Source organism: Idiotropiscis lumnitzeri, chromosome 13, assembly GCF_059441095.1.
Source record: "Idiotropiscis lumnitzeri isolate Australia: NSW breed Sydney's pygmy pipehorse chromosome 13, RoL_Ilum_1.0, whole genome shotgun sequence".
Lineage (NCBI taxonomy): Eukaryota > Metazoa > Chordata > Actinopteri > Syngnathiformes > Syngnathidae > Idiotropiscis > Idiotropiscis lumnitzeri.
Genome location: NC_142403.1, coordinates 3,827,234 through 3,845,163, shown reverse-complemented (window position 1 = coordinate 3,845,163; position 17,930 = coordinate 3,827,234). Strand labels below are relative to the sequence as shown.

Sequence of the window (17,930 nt, the reverse complement as noted above, 5' to 3'; positions counted from 1 at the left end):
TTTTTATATATCCTATTCAGTATTATTTTCCATTGCACTATTCTCTAATGTATCTAATTTATATATTTATCTGAATTATTGTTGTATTGCACTGGAGAGGGGAGCTCTCTAATCTCACTGCACACTTGAGTACAATGACAATAAAGGGATTTCTGATTTCTGATTCTGATCCTTGAGGTGATAATATAAAGATAAAGATGTCCTTTATTAGTCCCACAATGGGGAAATTTGAAATGTTGACTTAAGTGACCAAAAAAGTACAAATTCACTTAAGTATGGCGTTAAAGCTCTACGGGCCAAGTATCACGTGATTAAATACAGACGTCTCTCTCACGTGAAGAGTCAAGTCACAAAGAATTGTACAATACTCAAAAATGAGCGTGCAGCCTCACCGTGTGGCCTACATTTGTTATTGCGGCAGAGAGTGAGTTTTCTGTTGCCAGGCAACGGTCCACACAGGCGACAAAAATAGCTTCATGGATCAGAGCTTAACCTGTTGTTCTATCAATTGAGGGCTGGTTGAATTTGCAAAATGCAAGGAAAGGAAAAAGATCTGGTTCATCAGAATGCAATTCAAGTCGAGATGATCCGGAAAGAGCAAAGACAACAAAGACTGCACACTGAGTTTAGCATCAACCCACATAGAAAGCGTAAGTCACTCAACTTTTACTAAAACTTTTTTAACTGCATACAGATAAACACACAGATTTTTTTTTTTTTTTAAACAACAAGATCACTTTGCTTTCTCTCCCCTCGTGGTTTCCAGTACACATCCTACCAGACAAACCCATGGGCAGAAGACCACAAGAAGTGATTCCAGAAAACTGTAAGTTGAATAAAATTATTTTCTGTATTAAAAATGTCGACTAATCATTTACATGCTCACTTTCTTCGAAAAACAAAGGGAATTATATTTATCGGCCACGGCAAAAGGTGTGACTGAATTATTTAATAGCTGTCAGTCGAAGAGTTGTGTCTAATTCTGGCACTTAAAGGCATTTATGATCACTTTAGAACAGGTGTGGGCAAACTACAGCCTGGGGGCCACATGCGGCCCGTTAAATGTTTTAATCCGGCCTGCCAAACTTGAAAAAAATTAAATGAATAAACCTTGTTAATGTTTGGTTTTCTTAATACCGTGATGTGTCAAAGATATATATTTTGTTGTAATGCTTTTGTTCATTTGCATTTAAATAGAAATGTACTTTTTTTTCTCCGATAAGGCGAGGTCACCAAAACACTCCATCCATCTGCTCCTGGTCCGGCCTCTCTGTCAAATTTTAGAACCCATTGCGGCCCACCAATCAAAAAGTTTGTCCACCCCTGCTTTAGAGTGTGTCTTCCTTGTGTTAACTTGGTCAGAAAATATAGGACTGGCTGTTGGCCAATTCTTGCACATCCTCATTTTTAAAATGACAGACAAGTGTTATTACTTCAGGGGGTGTAGCGCATTTGAAGCCACGAAAAAAAAAGAGTGAAGAATATTGCTGATCGTGCGCTTTTCTTTTCTCAAGCGGACTTCATTGAAGCATTCCATAAAGCTCGCCAGGAGCCCACAAAGAAATATGCCATGCCAATGACTGAAAGTCAGGAGATTGGATGGGTGTCCACATCCTTGGTGAAGATGTTTAAAGTTGGAAGATTTAAGGACATTTTAGTTTCCCAGCAGAACTAAGTCCATATGTATATTTTGTTTTGTCCCCAGATCCCGACAAATCGCCAAGACAACAGATTCAATTTCTTCCGACGCAGCTCAGACATCACCAAGCACCAAGAGTCTGTCCTGCGTGTTTCAAAATAAATCAACTGCAAAAGCAAACATCATCAAGGGTTTTTTTGATAGACAGTCCAGTGGATAGATAAATAATTTTAAAACCCTTTTCACCATTGTGACTTATAACCTGCACAACTCAATTAGGGGAAAATATCTTTTCAAAACAGGAAGTAAAACTAAACAACTGAAATAATCCACTTTTATTGGGGGATGTGGCTATGTTCAGAGTTAACAAATTACACTCAAAGTCATGTTAAAGGGCCTGTATTAAGCAAAATCTACTTTTCTTAAGCTTTAAGTCATGGAACTGAGTCGGGCCTCAGTCAAGGTGGAGGGATTTATGAACAGTTGTAAACGGCAAATTGTTAGTGCAAAACCTCCAGCTTCTGCCAGAATACAACAACAAAACCAACTGTAAGGAGAAGACAGGAACAACTGACATTTATTTGTGGTTACTCAGAGGCACGTCAAATGGTGGCAAGTGTTTGCTACTACTTGGAATGTGATTAATTTCTAACACAGCTACAATCTGACTTATAAGAGGGTGTTCACACTTGTGCAATCCCAATAATGTTTACTTCCCCTTTATCTTGGTCTCATTTTTTAATATCACAAAAACAGCACTACTTCACTAAATGTGAGTATTGTAACAACACAAAGTGTAATTATCTTATCTTAAGAGTTAATTATTTAGAATAAAGTCAAGTATTTTTTTTCTTGCAATTCTAAGGCAATTATTGCATTATCATATTAATTATGCATTATTTCATGACGACGCAACACATTGAACTGGTGAAGATTACCTTACAAAACATTTTTACCGTGTTTTGTGGAGCAGTTAGTTTGTCTTTGACAGATGTAAACAAGTTCTTACTTACTGCCATCACATGAACTCCAGTTTTTTAACCTTGTTGTGCTTAGTTTCCCAAGTATTCAATAATACAACCTGAAACAAGTAGAGCTGTTTTACACAGTTATATGGAAAATCACAGACTCATGATCATAATTGGTTATGGTCTATTTCCACCATTAAGTTCCAGATGAGACGCTACTCTGTCTTAAAAACCTGGAGAAAACTTGTAGTCATCAAGATGGTCTTTGCAAATGAATTATGACCATCCCATACTAATTAAAGGCAAACAGCAAAAGTGACAGTGAACCTGTATTTTTAAACTACTAGATCACGCTGGCTAGAAGCTGAAACGGTCAAAATAAAGCAGCACATAAACGAGACAAAAAAAGTGAAAGAGGAAAGGTCAGTGTGGATACTTAATCAGATGGGCAAAACAGATGGGACATATTGTCTGTACGGCAAACAAACAAAATGTCACATTGAAGATGAAATTATTCCTGCTGATATTTCTTTACTGCTGAGCAAAATGTTGCGCCGGAACTGCTTCAGACATGGAGAATGCATAGTTGTCATGTTTAAGCAACAGGTTCCTACTGTGTGGACATGTGAGATGGAAACAGCAATGAGGGTGAAGTCCTTGTCGTCACAACAGAGATGTCTTCAAGAAAACCACGAAGTGCTCCTGAAGCTTCACACGCAGTTTGGTCATGCTTCCGCAGACCGGCTGCAGAGGCTTATTCAAAGTTCTGGAAATACTGACAAAGAAAGAGGACATCATTCGTGACTGTGAGATATGTCAGAAAGACCGCAGGACCAAGCCCAAATCGGCTGTTGGCTCGCCCTTAGCCTCCATCCCCATGAGACGGTGGGGATGGATCTGCATGAGCTGGAACTTGTTGTGTGGTACCTCCACCTCATCGATCACTTCACACGATTTAGCGTTGGAAACATTGAGAGGACCAAGAAACCATCGGATATCGTCAGCTCCTTCATTCATTCGTGGATGAGTATCCGCAGTGCCCCCAAACGGATCTTCACGGACAATGGTGGAGAGCTCAATAATAAAGAGATTAGAGACGTTGAGATGAAAACAACAGCGGGATACAGTCTCTAGAGCAACTGACTTCTTTTGAAATACAAAATTACGCTGACCGATACTTTTGAAGGTGAAAAAGGAAAATGGGTGTGGCAAACTTTAGACTGGGCTCTTATGACCACAAACAGTATGACCAATGTGCATAGTTCTAGCCCACACCAGCTTGTGTTTGGACACAGTCGCAATCTTCCGTCTGTCTGATTTGATAAACTACCTGCTCTAGAGAGTACTAATATGAGTACTAGAGTCGGGCAACACTTAGCAGCATTACATGCTGCCAGAAAAGCTTTCAGAGAGGTGGAATGCTCTGAAAGAATTAAGAGGGCATTACCCAAGCAAAAATGTGTTTCTACTAGATGGGCTTGACCACTGAAAGAAACTTCCAATGGTATTTTAACTAAAGATTGCCCTGTGGTGAGGTTTTAGCGAAATCAATAATCAAGAGCTGCAAAAAGATTCTCCCTCATGCGCATCTGAGTTACTTTGATTGCTGTCAGCTGTGACATGTCAAAACAAGTGGACAGTTCATTCTGTGGATATTAGGTCTCCCTTTCTGCAGGGAATGGAACCTTTGAGCGACATTTACATTTGCCCTCCACCAGAAGCTGGTGTGGACAGCAGCACCATTCTATGGAAGCTGAAGAAATGTGTGTATGGACTTGCGCACGCTTCCCTCTTCTAATGGTGCAACAAAGTCAAACGCGCACGCTTCCCTCTTCTAATGGTGCAACAAAGTCAAACAACTCATGCTGAAAACTGGTGGTAAAATGTTACAAGTTGACCCTGCAGTATTCCATTGGCAGAATGAGAAATGCTTTTTTGAAAGATTTTCTTAGAGCACTTTGTGTCACTGATAACCCTTGCCCGTTTGATTCTCTTAAATCCACAAAACAGGTCACAGAAAAGAGACTCAGGTTAGAAATCAGCAGAATTAAAAACTCCTGCAGGTAAACACAATCAAAGAAGTGCATTGGTCAGATGCAACGTCACAACTTTCTGTTAAACTAAAAAAGATGCTTCCGCACTTGCGCTTCTTAAAGCCCTAGAAGAGGGTGGATGGGTACAATGAAGTTAGACACGTTTGGGGGTTTGTCTTCTCTTAAATATATTTCATAGATGTTCAGGATTTTTTTTTAAAGGAGGAGGGATATTGTTCACATCCCGCATGTTGTTAGCTGATATCGCGAGGACCTGTGAGGCTCCAATAAATGTGTTTTGAGGCTATGCAAAAAAAAAAAATAAGGGTGGCGGAATAAAAAGCTGGAATTTAAATTTTATTACGTCGTGTTTTTGCCATTGACAGAAAGTCTTCCTCCCTCGGTGCGGCCTCATGATTCGGCCATATTCTTCCTCAATCGCGCCAATTTCAGCACACGGCAGTTTGAACAAAATGTCACAAAGACGTCAGAGTTCCTAAAATCCACCTAGAAGCAAAGTTCACGTCCGACTGAACTGCCTCGATGTGTTTCATGAGCGAGACTTCATCTTCTTGCGAGTAGACTTCCCGGGACGTTTCTAGAAAAAGAAAAATCAAAATCAGCCATCTTTAACCTCCAGACCCATGCTAGTCACATGTTTTAATGCCACAGCGTTTGTGTCACTTACATTTGTTTTTCCTCCTTTGCCTTTCTTTCCTTTTGTACCCTTTGCATGAGCCACTTTAGCGCGGAAACTGGAAACGTCATTATGGCTTTCTTTAGTGTTCCACTTCTTTCCACTCTTCTTGCCCCCAAAGCCAAACTTCTGGTCCTTATATTTTCTCTTGGCATTGGGTCTATTCAAGGAGCAGTCACAATGCAAGTCTTAAGTCGGGGAGGCATTAAACTATTGTTACAACTGATGCCAAGTGCTGAAAGTGAACGCCTTACCCCTTCTTGTTCACTGCCTTCTTGGAGCTCTGAGAAGTATCTTTTCTGGGTCCTTTTTGGTCTCCTTCCAAGAAATCCAACTTGTCAGTCATTCCTGAAAGTGAGAGGATCAAAACGGTTGTCATACGCAGCAGAAGAGCAAGGAAAGAAAAGCTTCAATTGGCATTTATCAATTCTGGCTGGCGCTTAAAACAAAATAAACTGTTGAAGAAAACAGAATTCTCCAGACCGACCTTTTTGGTATTTCTTCACAGCAGTCATCATTGCCTTCTTCTCTCTCTGTCTCTTCTGGATCACTTCTATTTGGACCTAATGTGCCAAAATACAATTATTAAAGACACTACTCCTGAATCGGACAACATTTTTCTCTACTTTATAAGTTGAGAAAGTTGAAATTTAACCTTTTTGCCAAATTTCCTTTGCTCGCGTAACTTCTTTGCCTTTTCTGACCTCTCAATTATCGCTTGCTTTGAAATCAGCTTCTTCCTGATCTGGAAGGTGGAACAGACAAGAAAAGATTAATGTGCAAATAGTTGAATTTGACTGTGAAGCTTAAACAAGTTCAAGAGTCACAGCGGCTGAGGCAAAAACGTGGCAACATAATCATCTAATTCCCTTAACGCAACACAATGAGACATATGCATGCAGGTCACAGTTTGGACCACAAATTTTCGGGTATTTTTAAAATGGGAATTAATGAATATGAACTGAAATTGGACAACATAGCCTATGACAAGAAAAGCACAGCATGTAAAATTGAAGAACACCCCGACGCCTTATCTTTGTAACTAATCTGGAAAAAAGTGCCTACCACCTACTAGGAAAGTAACAATATCGGCACTATCGTGATATTAAAATTGCCACAATATCTTCATCATGTTACAATATTAAATAAAGCGACTCAGCTAATGGATGGATAGTTAACATTTGTGCAGTTCAAGCACCCTCTGGTGGTTAGTTTAATTAGATTTGGGCATGTTTTGGCCACTTATGTTAAAGACCCACGCTAATTGGCAGATGAAGGGGACCGCAACATGTTTGAGTTGCTCCAAACATTGACCCGTTTAACAATGTGTGCGTGCCTCAAAATTAGTGTGTTATCAGTCATTGTAGGTTATTTGTGAATATTGAGGTTAATGTTAACTGTATTATTTGAACTATATGTATTATTAGGAACACAGTTAATTAGCATTGTACAGACGCAATCCAACTGCTCATGTTTTTCTTATTTGTATTTTGTGTTCTACAATCAAACATGCATGCACACAAGCCAAGTAAACAGCCCAAAGATGGTCGGATTATTGTTCACATGAGCAAATCTATGTTCTAATTGATAAAAAGTCCCGTAAATCAGTCATACCAACAAATATTTTTCAATATTACTTTTCATATGCTTATTATCGCCTGGTGACAGTTGGCTATTGTTACACCACTACTACCTGCACTGTATATTATTAATAATGCTTTAATACTGCAGATACACTAACAATACAGATGCTCTATTGCATAGGAAACCACAGAATGAAATATTTATCTAAATGTGTATCATAACATTATGTGTTGCTCATGTTGTGTTGATTGTTTGAAAAATACACATAACATTAATTTCCCTCGGCTCTCCTTTTATCAAGTGTCCAGCTTTTAATAGTTCCAAAGTTGCCATGGTAAACTTGCAATATTCCACTCCCCTGTAATCCCAAACCCAATGAAAAAAAGTAGTCACCTTTTGCATGTGTTGATCAGACTTGGCCATCTCAGCAAAGTAGTCATCAGGCCTCTTGGTGGCAATGCCATGCTGGTTCAAGAGAGGCAGAGCCTCAAGGACTGTGGCTTGCGCCTGACGATAGCTGTGAAAGCATTAAACAGAGAAAATCAGTCATTTGATATCAAAGCTTGATGGCTTGTCAGACGGCGTTTCAGCCGAATACTGCAAAATTAGATGACACTGTACTGAAAATGACATCCCAATGGATGATCGATATGAACTAAATGTATAGAAAGATGCCTTTGAAAGACTGAAAAGGAATCACGAGCATCCAACAGTATCCAGCCGGACGTCAAAATATTCGAGACCAATGTTCGGAACTGAACCCTTCAATACGCTTCACCAATGAAATGTGTAATGTTGCTGGTTACGTAAAACTGTTATAGTGATGCAGTTTTGCCAGTCATGTTCATTATAGCGTCAGTCTTGCTTGACAGGACATTAAGACAAAGACACACGGCTCATGTGACAATAGGATGAGAAAACTAAAGAGCTATAAAATTTTAGAATTGGTATCCTTAGAGCACATTTAAAATCTAAGTCATTAAAAATATATAATTTAATCAAATACTCCAGTATATACCAGGCATCACCAAATGGCGGACCGCGGTCCGGACCGACAGATGGTTCGGACTGGACCCATGACCAATCTATGATGAATATTTTTCAGGGCGCATTTGCAAACGTTGAAGCTGCAATTCTAGTTAATACGGAAAAGGCATCACTGATTTGAGCCAATCAAATCTTTTGTTTACGATCCACCGCCAATAGCGCAGCAGACTGCTGACAGTATGCCGTGCTAAAAAGTTCGCAAGGTCGATGCGTGTTGTTTTAAATGAATGGACGGAGAAATTTAGTTCTGTTCTGGCTGCAGCCGATTCAAAACCAGTGTGCATCACATGCTCCGAAACCGTCGCAACATTGCGAAGCGCCACTACGAAACAAAGCACCGCCCTTTTTTGCAAAATTATCCGCTGAAGTTTGAGGTGAGCGCACGCAAAAACATCGAACTTCGAGTGCAGTATTACAGATTTTTACATTTTCATTTACAGCCCAGCGGTCAGCAAACGAATGTTCACTAAAAGTATCATGGATTTTGGGGAAACATAAAAAAACATTCAGTGATGGGGAAGTTGCAAAGGAGTGCTTAAATGCGGTTGCACAAACATTATTTAAAGAAAAACACAAAACCCAGATGTATGAAATAATCTACCAAATTCCAATGGCCCTGACTCCGTTCCAACCCAGATTTAAATCACTGGCAGGGCAGTCACAAACTAATTTTTCTCATTAAGAGAAGTTAAAAAAATATTCAAAAGAAAAGGTGTTGTCAAAGCTCATTTTGAATGAGTTTTTCATGAGGACAGCCATTTTCATTGATTGTGTTCTGCACCTGTTTCCCTTGGATAATTAGGCTTTCCGGGTTTTTTTTATAGGCTGATAACTCTTTGATTTAAAAAAAAAAAAAAAGGTAAAAGATGTTAACTCAATGCTTAGCACTTGTTATATTTCTACAGGAGATGTTTTACTGTTTTTTCTGGAAGTGGCACCCTTAAGTTCCTGGAGCCACATTTTCTTGAATGTGAAATAAACACCTTATATTTGTTTGACTGGCAAAGGTGTTTAATGGAAACATTCCTAAATATTTAGTATATAAGTGCGCTCTGTTGAAAATGACTAAATATTGAAATTATATAAAAATGTGAACATAGGCTAGACATTAATTAGAATTAGAAATCCCTTTATTGTCATTGTACTCAAGTGTGCAACGAGATTAGAGGGCTTAAGCCTTAAGGGAAGTTGGACTTTGGTTCGGACCTTTTAATTGGAAGAAATTTTAGTCGTGGACCTCTGTGACTTTTAATTGAATACCTCTGGTATATACAGTACTAATGAAACTTCCATCTTTCTTTAATTCTGAATAAACAATGCATTCTTCCAGCCAAAATTGGACTGATCTAGTTTGACTCATTGAGTGAGGTACATATACTCACTTTTCTTTATAATACAGTCGTATCACATACACATTTAACCTTATGGGATCCCAGCTGACACCGGGAAAGAGGTGGCACAGCCTTGGGCTGAATGATTTTATGAAAAAACAAAACAAAAAAAAAACATGATTTTTCTGGCTGATATTACAATTTCGATTTTTTTTTTTAAATTCAAGCTTCGGTGCAAAATTCACAATTTTTTCACAACGTTCAGGGACTTTTACAAACATGACGGGAAATGCCATTACACCACTAAAAACCAAAAAAATAAAATCTATTACTGTAATAATGCAAGGACACTTAAGAGGTTTTGTGAGGGGCGCAGTTTTTTTTCACGATTTTAAAAATTACTTCCTGTCAAGTATAATTATGTATTTTTGTATTTGTGTAATTGTGTATCTGAAAATGAATTTTTTTAAAACCCCAAAATGTTTTACAGTGCGTACTAATGTACATGATCTTTGTTCATAGATGTCAGATTATGTCAATAAAATCATTGGCAAAGCTAAATTGATTACAAATAGACTTTTGAGACCTATTGTGTGGATCGCGAAACTCTGTACTGTGTGTTGCAAATATTATTGATGAGATGATAAATATTTAATGTACGTTTGACATCGAACTTCTTCGTCATGATGACATCAGCCGTTTACGTGTTCCGGTCTGAGAGGGTCGGCTATATTGTAGCCGTCATCTTATTTTGTGCCTAGACGCATTGATTGAAATACAATATTTCTGTTCATAGCTGTTGGCTCTCAAGCCTAACGCGGTTCTAAACAGACATCTGTGAAAAGTTGACTGTCCACCTAAATATTTATTTAGGACCTTTTCCAAAATCCTAATGCACTTTAGTGATTAGCACGCTGAGCGACCCCTTGTTCACCTCCTCGGTTAAAATGCTACTTGTTAGTAGGATCGTTTATTTGTCACCACGCAGCTCGTTGCTGCTGCTGTGCACGGACCTGCCTATAGTACAAATTAAGTCCCCACTGCAGCGGCGCGAGATAGCTAGGCACAGAGCACTCAAGCAGAGGCAAAAGAAATTACTTTATTTGGTGAGCGCGACCTGCTGCGTGAACGTGCTGCACAAACCACATCTTTGACAATGTTCAAATTGCATTGTCTGAGATGGCGATTTCGGTCCCAATATGATACATCGTTCAGCCCTAGCACAGCCTGGACTGATCATCAGCCAATTGTAGGAGTCATTTTGTCAAATGTATGTTCACCCATTGACAGTTTAGTCTTTAAGTAGCTGATGTTTTTTTTTTTTTTTTTTTTAGAATGGAGGAGGTGGCTGCAATAGTTCATGGAAGGATGGGGGTACATGCAAACAGATGTTTAATCCCAGTACCAGTGGCCCTACCTTGCCACTAACTACATGTCAATGCTAGAAAAATAAAATTTGACACTCACAAGAACATCTCCCTCTGGAAATCATCATCTGCATTCACTTCTCCATTGCTGCCACTTGGCATATTCCCTCCAATTTTGGAAATTATATCCTCAACAGGTCGGTTGGTGAGGTCCAATCTCTCTGGCCAGGGAAGGTCTTTCTTCAAGTCAGCCAAACACTGTTTCATGGCTCCCTGCATGAATGGTATTGGAATCAGTCATGTATATAAATTCAATTAAAAAATTGTGTCAACAAAAAGTCCGTCGCATAATTTCACTCACCACGTTGTTGACGAACCTTTTGGGTTTGTCCACCATAAAGTTCATTCCGGGCTTCAACAAGCCTTTTGCGAAAGCTTCTTGGAGCTAAACACACAACATAGACGACATGCAAAAAATAATTCCAAATGTGGTTCTTGCAAACATTCATTGCAAACGTCGTTAAATGAAACGTACGCACACCAATCGGTTATCCTTTTAAGAACGAATATTACAGCGTTACAGCATTAAGACGTTGAAAAGAAGTTACTTTTTTTCACAGCGCAAACCATTGAGCAGCTTAATCATTTTAAAATCAAAATTGTCTTGGCGGGTGATAATGGGGGTTGCCTTTTACATTTTCAATTATACTACACACAGTTCTCACAACATGATTACCTGTCTTGCTAACAGTTAGCCGACTAAGAGATAAATCGGCTACTTACCGTACTGTCAGACAGTTCGCTGTTTTCGTCTTCTGAATCATCGCTGAGTATCGCGTCGTCCTCCTGTAACTTCATGATCTCACTTGCAATAACCATAAAATTAAAATAAACGATTAAATAATCCTGATTGCAAAGTGAGATGGCTTGTATTCGGGCCACACGTCCACCATTCACCACTGTTCACGTGGGGAGGAAGCGGTTGTGTTTGTGGTACTACAAACCTAGTCCGTCGATGGAGAAACGTGTATGACAAAGGTTCCTAAGGTTTTTATAGGAAAACAATTGAAAACTTACGGATAATATAAAATAAATAATAATAAAAAACAATACATTTGTAAACCGGTTTGAAAAAAAACCCCAATCGTTTTCACACGAATAAAACAGTTTGTGTAATTCCACTGAAAATAATTTAATATCACTGTCCTGACACGTGACTTTATATTTTAACAATAACTAAAATGATTAAGTGAATTTTACTTTATGATCTATCACTTTTGATTAATTTCGATATTTGACTGTAAATTTTATTTATTTATTTATTTTTAATGACAACAAATATGCTTTCCTACAATGACCAAATTACAGCATTACTCAGCGCCTCAATGGACAGAGGCATAAGTGTGGCTCCTTAAATGTTATGTTGCAATAAGAAGACAGTTTACATTTATTCACCTTTATAGTTATGCAGTCTAGACTAGATGGTTTGCAGGTGCGTACACAATGGATGGTAACGTTATACTTTGGCTCAAGTATAACATGTACGCAATTTGAGTTTATTCAGAAGTGAGGAAATGACTCTTTATATAAACAATTGTCAATGTGAGCAACTCCATTCATTCCCTTTCATTTCTGCTTTGGAGAAGCGGACAGAATCTTTGATTTTTAGGGTGTTGTTGGAATTTAGGCAACAATTAAATGAGAATTACTAGGGAATAAACCCTAAATTAACTAAATAACTCAATGCATGTTCGTTTTTATATTCAAGAAGGAAAATGGCAACTGTCAAATAAAGACTCAACAATTGATCCAAGTTTTGTTCCAATAATTTTTTCAATTCTCTGGAGTTCAGGAAAAGCACAAGTCAGGTATCAGTGCTGTTTTTCTGATTGTCGCGAGGACCAGCATCCAAACAAATGCAGTCGAAAAATTGGGCTTTCGAAACTGCCACCCTCACATTTATATCATGTTCAGTTAGACAGGTTTCTCTATCTTAGGTCAATGTAGGTTGAAATCTCTCTTCCGCCCATCCTCCGTCACACGGGTCCAAGGCCCAGGGCAGATCCTCCCAAGGTTGATTCCCATCTCGTTCTGTGGCTTAGTTTATTCCAAGGCCCAAAGTCCCCGTCTTCTGGCAACCTAGTCTATGGGTATGTATGTGTTCAGATCTCACATTGTCGTGTCTTTTTAAAAGTGTCTTTGCAATGGCGTCCTAGTGACCCCTCCAGTGCCACATTCGTTGTGTCTATGAAGTGCTGTTTGTCGTCAGTTGTGTATGCAGACTGACTTTGTGTGTAGGTTGCAAAATGTTGGACGGCAAGTTTACGAACATAACACACTTAAACTAAGTAATGTATACAAGAATAATATAATAATCAGTCCCCACAATCATGTGTCATTACTGTGCACGGTACTTCTAGTTTCATTTGATAAATGCTTTTTGTTTTATAAATGCTGAACACCTGTAGCAAATATGAACCTGTGCATTATTGACATTTTGTTAATGCTAAAGCTAATATTATGAACATAATACAACCCTTCAGTGTTCTAATGCATCGTCAATAAATAAAGAATTTCCAATAAATAACGAATTTCCGGCAATTGAGTCAGCATACTTCAACCCAAAAGTATTTAACTCAGTAGCTTTCCGTAGGGAAAATTTTTCCTTGTCTCGCTTAACCCAATTACGCTGTAGTCCATCTGGCCCTGCTGTGGCTTTGTGTCCTCTACTATCACAACAGCTAATACATTTCATTCATTTTGTTGAAAGTAACTACCAGAGTTGTGCTCTTGACCCATTTTTGCCGGTCAGTCCCCGTGCCCTCCCGACGCTATCTTAGTACGGTTCCGGCCTCAACCCCCTGACCTTATTCATAAAAACCCCTCCAAATAATTACCTTCCTCATGGAATCATTGTCCAATCATTCATCTTCCGTCTCCCTATCTTCATGCTTACCAGGCAATAAATTGTGTTTCTCTATCTCAGTGTACCTCCTTTGAACCTCTTCTGCTTTTTGTACTGAACAGCTTTTAAATCTTTTCCCAGGTACATATTGTATTGTACAGCACACCATTATGAGGATTTACCTGTCCTATTTTTACCACCACTGTAACCACTTCATTGCTTTTTTTTTTCATACATATTTCTACCCTTGATTTAGCATGAAGACTGTCCATTTCATTCTTTTGAACTTTTATGGCTCACCGTATTACACGGGAAAATGACTGACACATTATTTGATGATGCCTTCTTGTCTCTACTGGCCAGTTTTGTTGCACAGTTTTGAAATAATAATTACTAATTAATTTAGGATTGGATGGGGGCCAGAGAGGGATGGATTTTAAAAAGGTTATTCAACTAGTTTGAGGTATGACAAAAAGTGTTTTTTAAACACTGAAAACTCTTCCTTTAAATATGAATGAGACTTACAAATTTTCTCTGAGGTTGATTATTCAATTCATGTGATTCAATCAATCAATCAAATTTTATTTATAGAGCACTTTTCATACATAAAATGCAGCTCAAAGTGCTGTACAATAAAAACATCCAAATTGCAACAAAAAACTAAAACCCATTCCACCCACTCAACATAAACACAAGACACATCCACATACACGCCTGAACTCGCATACACACAGAACACTCGCATTCACACAACTTAATAAACTATCTTAGTAGAAAGACAGAAAGACATGGCAAGGCATAAACGTGGATAAACGTGTGTCATAACGCTTGGATTATTGTTGTAATGTTGGAACATATATATTGTAGTTTTAGATACATTGTATGCACATTACTGTAGTGTTGGCTGTAGGTATTTAGCCTACCGAAATGGTTGATGACACATCATTTCGATATAGAAATGCCATTTATGTCCATATCCATCCGTCCACAAAAATGGATGGACTGGTATGGAAGCTGAGTTGTAAAAATATCAGACAGTCTCTGGCGTCTATCATACACAGAATCAGAATCAGAATAAGAATGCCCTTTATTGTCATTGTACTCGGTGTACAACGAGATTGGAGAGCTCCCTTCTCCAGTCTCATGTCATGTCATTATCCACACCGCTTATCCTCTACAGCTGGGGTGGGCAAACGTTTTGATTGGCGGGCCACACTGGGTTCTAAAATTTGAAAGAGGGGCCAGACCAGGAGCAGATGGATAGAGTGTTTTGGTAACCTCACCTCATCAGAGAAATTTAATTTGAAATAACAGTGAACAAAAAGCATTACAACAAAATATATGTCTTTGACACACCACAGTATTTAGAAAATAAAACATTAACAAGGTTTATTCATTTAATTTTTTTCCAGTTCGGCGGGCTAGATTAAAACGTTTAACGGGCCGCATGTGGCCCCCGGGCCGTAGTTTGTCCACGCCTGCTGTACACGGTGCTGGAGCCTATCCCAGCTGACTACGGGCGATAGGCCACTACACCCTGAACTGGTCGCAAGCCAGTCACAGGGTATAGACATAGACACCATCACTGAGATGCCCATGCTGCCCGCTAGTGATGGTTCCAGCGACACTGAGGCGTCGATGCGCGCGCCGAGCTTCCAGGGCAAAACCCGTGTCGGTGCGCGTACCGCTTTGAGAAAGTCACGTGACCACTACCAGAATCGTGTCGACACAGCGGTCGCGCGCCAAACTGTGTTCATAAGGAAGCGCATCTATCAACAGGATGGACGCTCAAAACAAGCATAGAGTTATTGGCGCGTTACTTTGCATTAAATATCCGCAAGATGGAAGACGTCACTGTTGATGCGCACTCAGAGGTGCGGCGCTATATGTCCGCAGGACACGTTGCACGTACGGAAGACCCGCTCTTATACTGGAAGTCCATGGAGGCAACGTTCCCTCACCTATTTATATTAGCCACACAGGCGTTGTGCACACCGGCCTCTTCAGTGCCTTGTGAGAGGATCTTCTCAAAGGAAAAAAAAAACAAAAAACAGACTGAATAACAAAACGCTGGAGAAACTAATTTTTTTGAATAAAAGTCTTTAATTACAATGAGTCCATTGTCATTCACAACACTTTTACTTGGGCATTCAGACAGATGTTCTCTTAATTTATCAACTGCGTCTCGAATATCAAAGATTTATTTTATGAAATTGCGTGTATGTAAAAATAATGTGAAAGCAAATGCCTAATTAGAATCAGAAATCCCTTTGTCGTTGTACTCATCAAGTGTGCAACGAGATTAGAGAGTTCCCCTCTCCAGTGCAATACAATAATTCAGTTAAATATATAAATTAGATAAATAACAGAATAATTAGTGCGATGGAAAGTAATACGAAATAGGATATATAAAAACACATCACGTCGCTAATCAATGGAATTGTATAAAGTTAGTTTGACAGATCAGTGTCAGATGACCGTGTCAAATGTTTCCTGCAAGTCCACCAGGTGTCAGTATTCAGCAACACAGTGTCAACACAGTGTCAATACATTGCGTCACTGTGTCGAAACGATACAGGATGCCTCATCTACCCATCACTAGTGACAAATACTGAGGGACATGAACGTGAACGCGGGCAAGAGCAAGAACGAGATCGGGGAGCAGCCGTGACAGTCCTTAATGGCGCAGCGGGAGCGAGAACAAGATCAGGGGGCGGCCGTGACAGTACTGGTATGGAGCAATGTTCCGACGCTGAGTTGTCGGCACGGGGTGGTTAAATAGTCCAGAATTATGGGAGCAGATGGGAGTCAGGTGTGCGAGGCTAACGGGGAACAGGTGCGTGGCTGGTGGGGACGGAGTGCTGAGGGGACACGCCCCTACTCAGCTGACCGAAATCAAAAACAATAACAAAGGCATGGCATGGACGGTGACAAAATAATAACAAAACCCTGCCGTGACCGACACGGGTCATGACACATACATTTAATTCATTTTGTTGAAAGTAACTACAACTTACCCTCGTCACTTGTCCTGAATAAACACTAAATGGCCTGTTGAGGTGAACTTATTCTCATATTGTGGATGAAGCAGCCGTTTTGTCATGCGGCGTGTTGTTTGTGTGAGGAAAGGCAGCGATTAATGATGTGATAGTTGCATTTCTTATTTACTGCACCTCCCTTCGCTACCTCAACCTCCATTTGTCAATTTTCACCTTTTTGGTCTGTTGTTTACCTCCTCTCGCCACATGTGTATCTTTGTTTTGGTCTGTCATGCTTTCATTGGGCACTCTTCTTAATTCTTTATCTCCCACCTTCAGCCCACCCCTCGAAATAATTACCTTCCTCACTGACTCATTGTCCAATCATTTATCTTCCCTCTCCCTATCTTCATGCTTACCAGGCAGCAAATAGCAAATTGTGTTTCTCTATCTCAGTGTACCTCCTTTGTGCCTCTTCTGCTTTTTGTACTGAACAGCTTTTAAATCTTTTACCAGGTACATATTGTATTGTACAGCACATCATTATGAGGACTTAGCTGCCCTATTTTTTACCACCACTGTAACCACTTCATTGCCTTTTTGTAATACATATTTTTACCCTTTGATTTACCTCGAGGACGTTCCAATTCATTCTTTTGAACTTTTATGACTCACCGCAGTACACGGGAAAATGACTGACACATTATTTGATGATGCCTTCTTGTCTCTACTGGCCAGTTTTGTTGCACCGTAATATAAGTTTTGAAATATTAATTTGTAATTGAATTAGGGTTGGATGGGGGCCAGGGAAAGATGGATTTTCAAAAGATTATACAACTAAAAACTAAAAAAAGAGTTTTTTTTTGTTTGTTTTTTTAACAGTGCAAATTGTTCTTTTAAATATGAATGGCACGAACAAATTGTCTCTGGGGTTGTTCTTGGAGTGCAGCAGCTGTTCCGTTGCTAGATTGGTTTGTGCCCCCCTCTAATTAGAATCTATTTGAACACCCCAGTCGGCAGTTCTTGTTTTCTTTTTTCATACATTACAAACAATATTTTAAGTTTTATGCAGACACAAATAAAAGAAATTGTCTTTGCTATCAAATGATGAAAATATTAATGTATTGAGTGCATACATACAGAAAATGCGGTTATTTAGGTAAAAACGCAATTGCTTTAAAGTCAAGCATGCACTTTAAGTGGACTTCAGGTGGAAGATCTCTGACCAACTATTGCACTTTCCTGTTAGAAATCAGATAATAAATAAATAAATATGAGTGGCATCTGACCTCTGGCACTTCAGCAAACAGGCTTCGTTATTCATTTAATTGTGATAAAATCCAAATGATAGTTAAACCATGGTCCAAGGAAGAGCCTTTCA

At 39.2% G+C, this 17,930-nt stretch overlaps 2 protein-coding genes across 2 annotated transcripts; one reads left to right on the top strand and one right to left on the bottom strand.

Moving 5' to 3' along the window:
* Positions 1 to 471: 471 nt before the first annotated feature.
* On the top strand, positions 472 to 1,801 carry cfap144 (cilia and flagella associated protein 144). Its single transcript, XM_088314022.1, has 4 exons — positions 472 to 650; positions 767 to 826; positions 1,515 to 1,618; positions 1,706 to 1,801. Exons 1-4 carry the CDS (start codon positions 533 to 535, stop codon positions 1,799 to 1,801), a joined length of 378 nt encoding a protein of 125 aa, XP_088170148.1. The 5' UTR covers positions 472 to 532.
* A 3,175-nt stretch (positions 1,802 to 4,976) lies between these two features.
* ebna1bp2 (EBNA1 binding protein 2) lies at positions 4,977 to 11,678 on the bottom strand. The gene is made up of 9 exons (XM_088314021.1): positions 11,450 to 11,678; positions 11,028 to 11,111; positions 10,767 to 10,939; positions 7,315 to 7,438; positions 5,993 to 6,082; positions 5,825 to 5,900; positions 5,592 to 5,685; positions 5,329 to 5,497; positions 4,977 to 5,238 (listed from the first exon to the last, which is right to left on the bottom strand). Exons 1-9 carry the CDS (start codon positions 11,543 to 11,545, stop codon positions 5,191 to 5,193), a joined length of 954 nt encoding a protein of 317 aa, XP_088170147.1. The 5' UTR covers positions 11,546 to 11,678; the 3' UTR covers positions 4,977 to 5,190.
* Positions 11,679 to 17,930: the final 6,252 nt, after the last annotated feature.

Coding starts and splice junctions, on each gene's coding strand:
- cfap144 (XM_088314022.1), top strand. CDS start 533: ATGCAAGGAAAGGAAAAAGATCTGGTTCATCAGAATGCAATTCAAGTC. Junction 651..766: donor CATCAACCCACATAGAAAGC/GTAAGTCACTCA, acceptor CGTGGTTTCCAG/TACACATCCTACCAGACAAA. Junction 1,619..1,705: donor GATGGGTGTCCACATCCTTG/GTGAAGATGTTT, acceptor TTTTGTCCCCAG/ATCCCGACAAATCGCCAAGA.
- ebna1bp2 (XM_088314021.1), bottom strand. CDS start 11,545: ATGGTTATTGCAAGTGAGATCATGAAGTTACAGGAGGACGACGCGATA. Junction 6,083..7,314: donor CTGATCAACACATGCAAAAG/GTGACTACTTTT, acceptor TCCACCTTCCAG/ATCAGGAAGAAGCTGATTTC. Junction 5,686..5,824: donor TGTGAAGAAATACCAAAAAG/GTCGGTCTGGAG, acceptor TCTCACTTTCAG/GAATGACTGACAAGTTGGAT.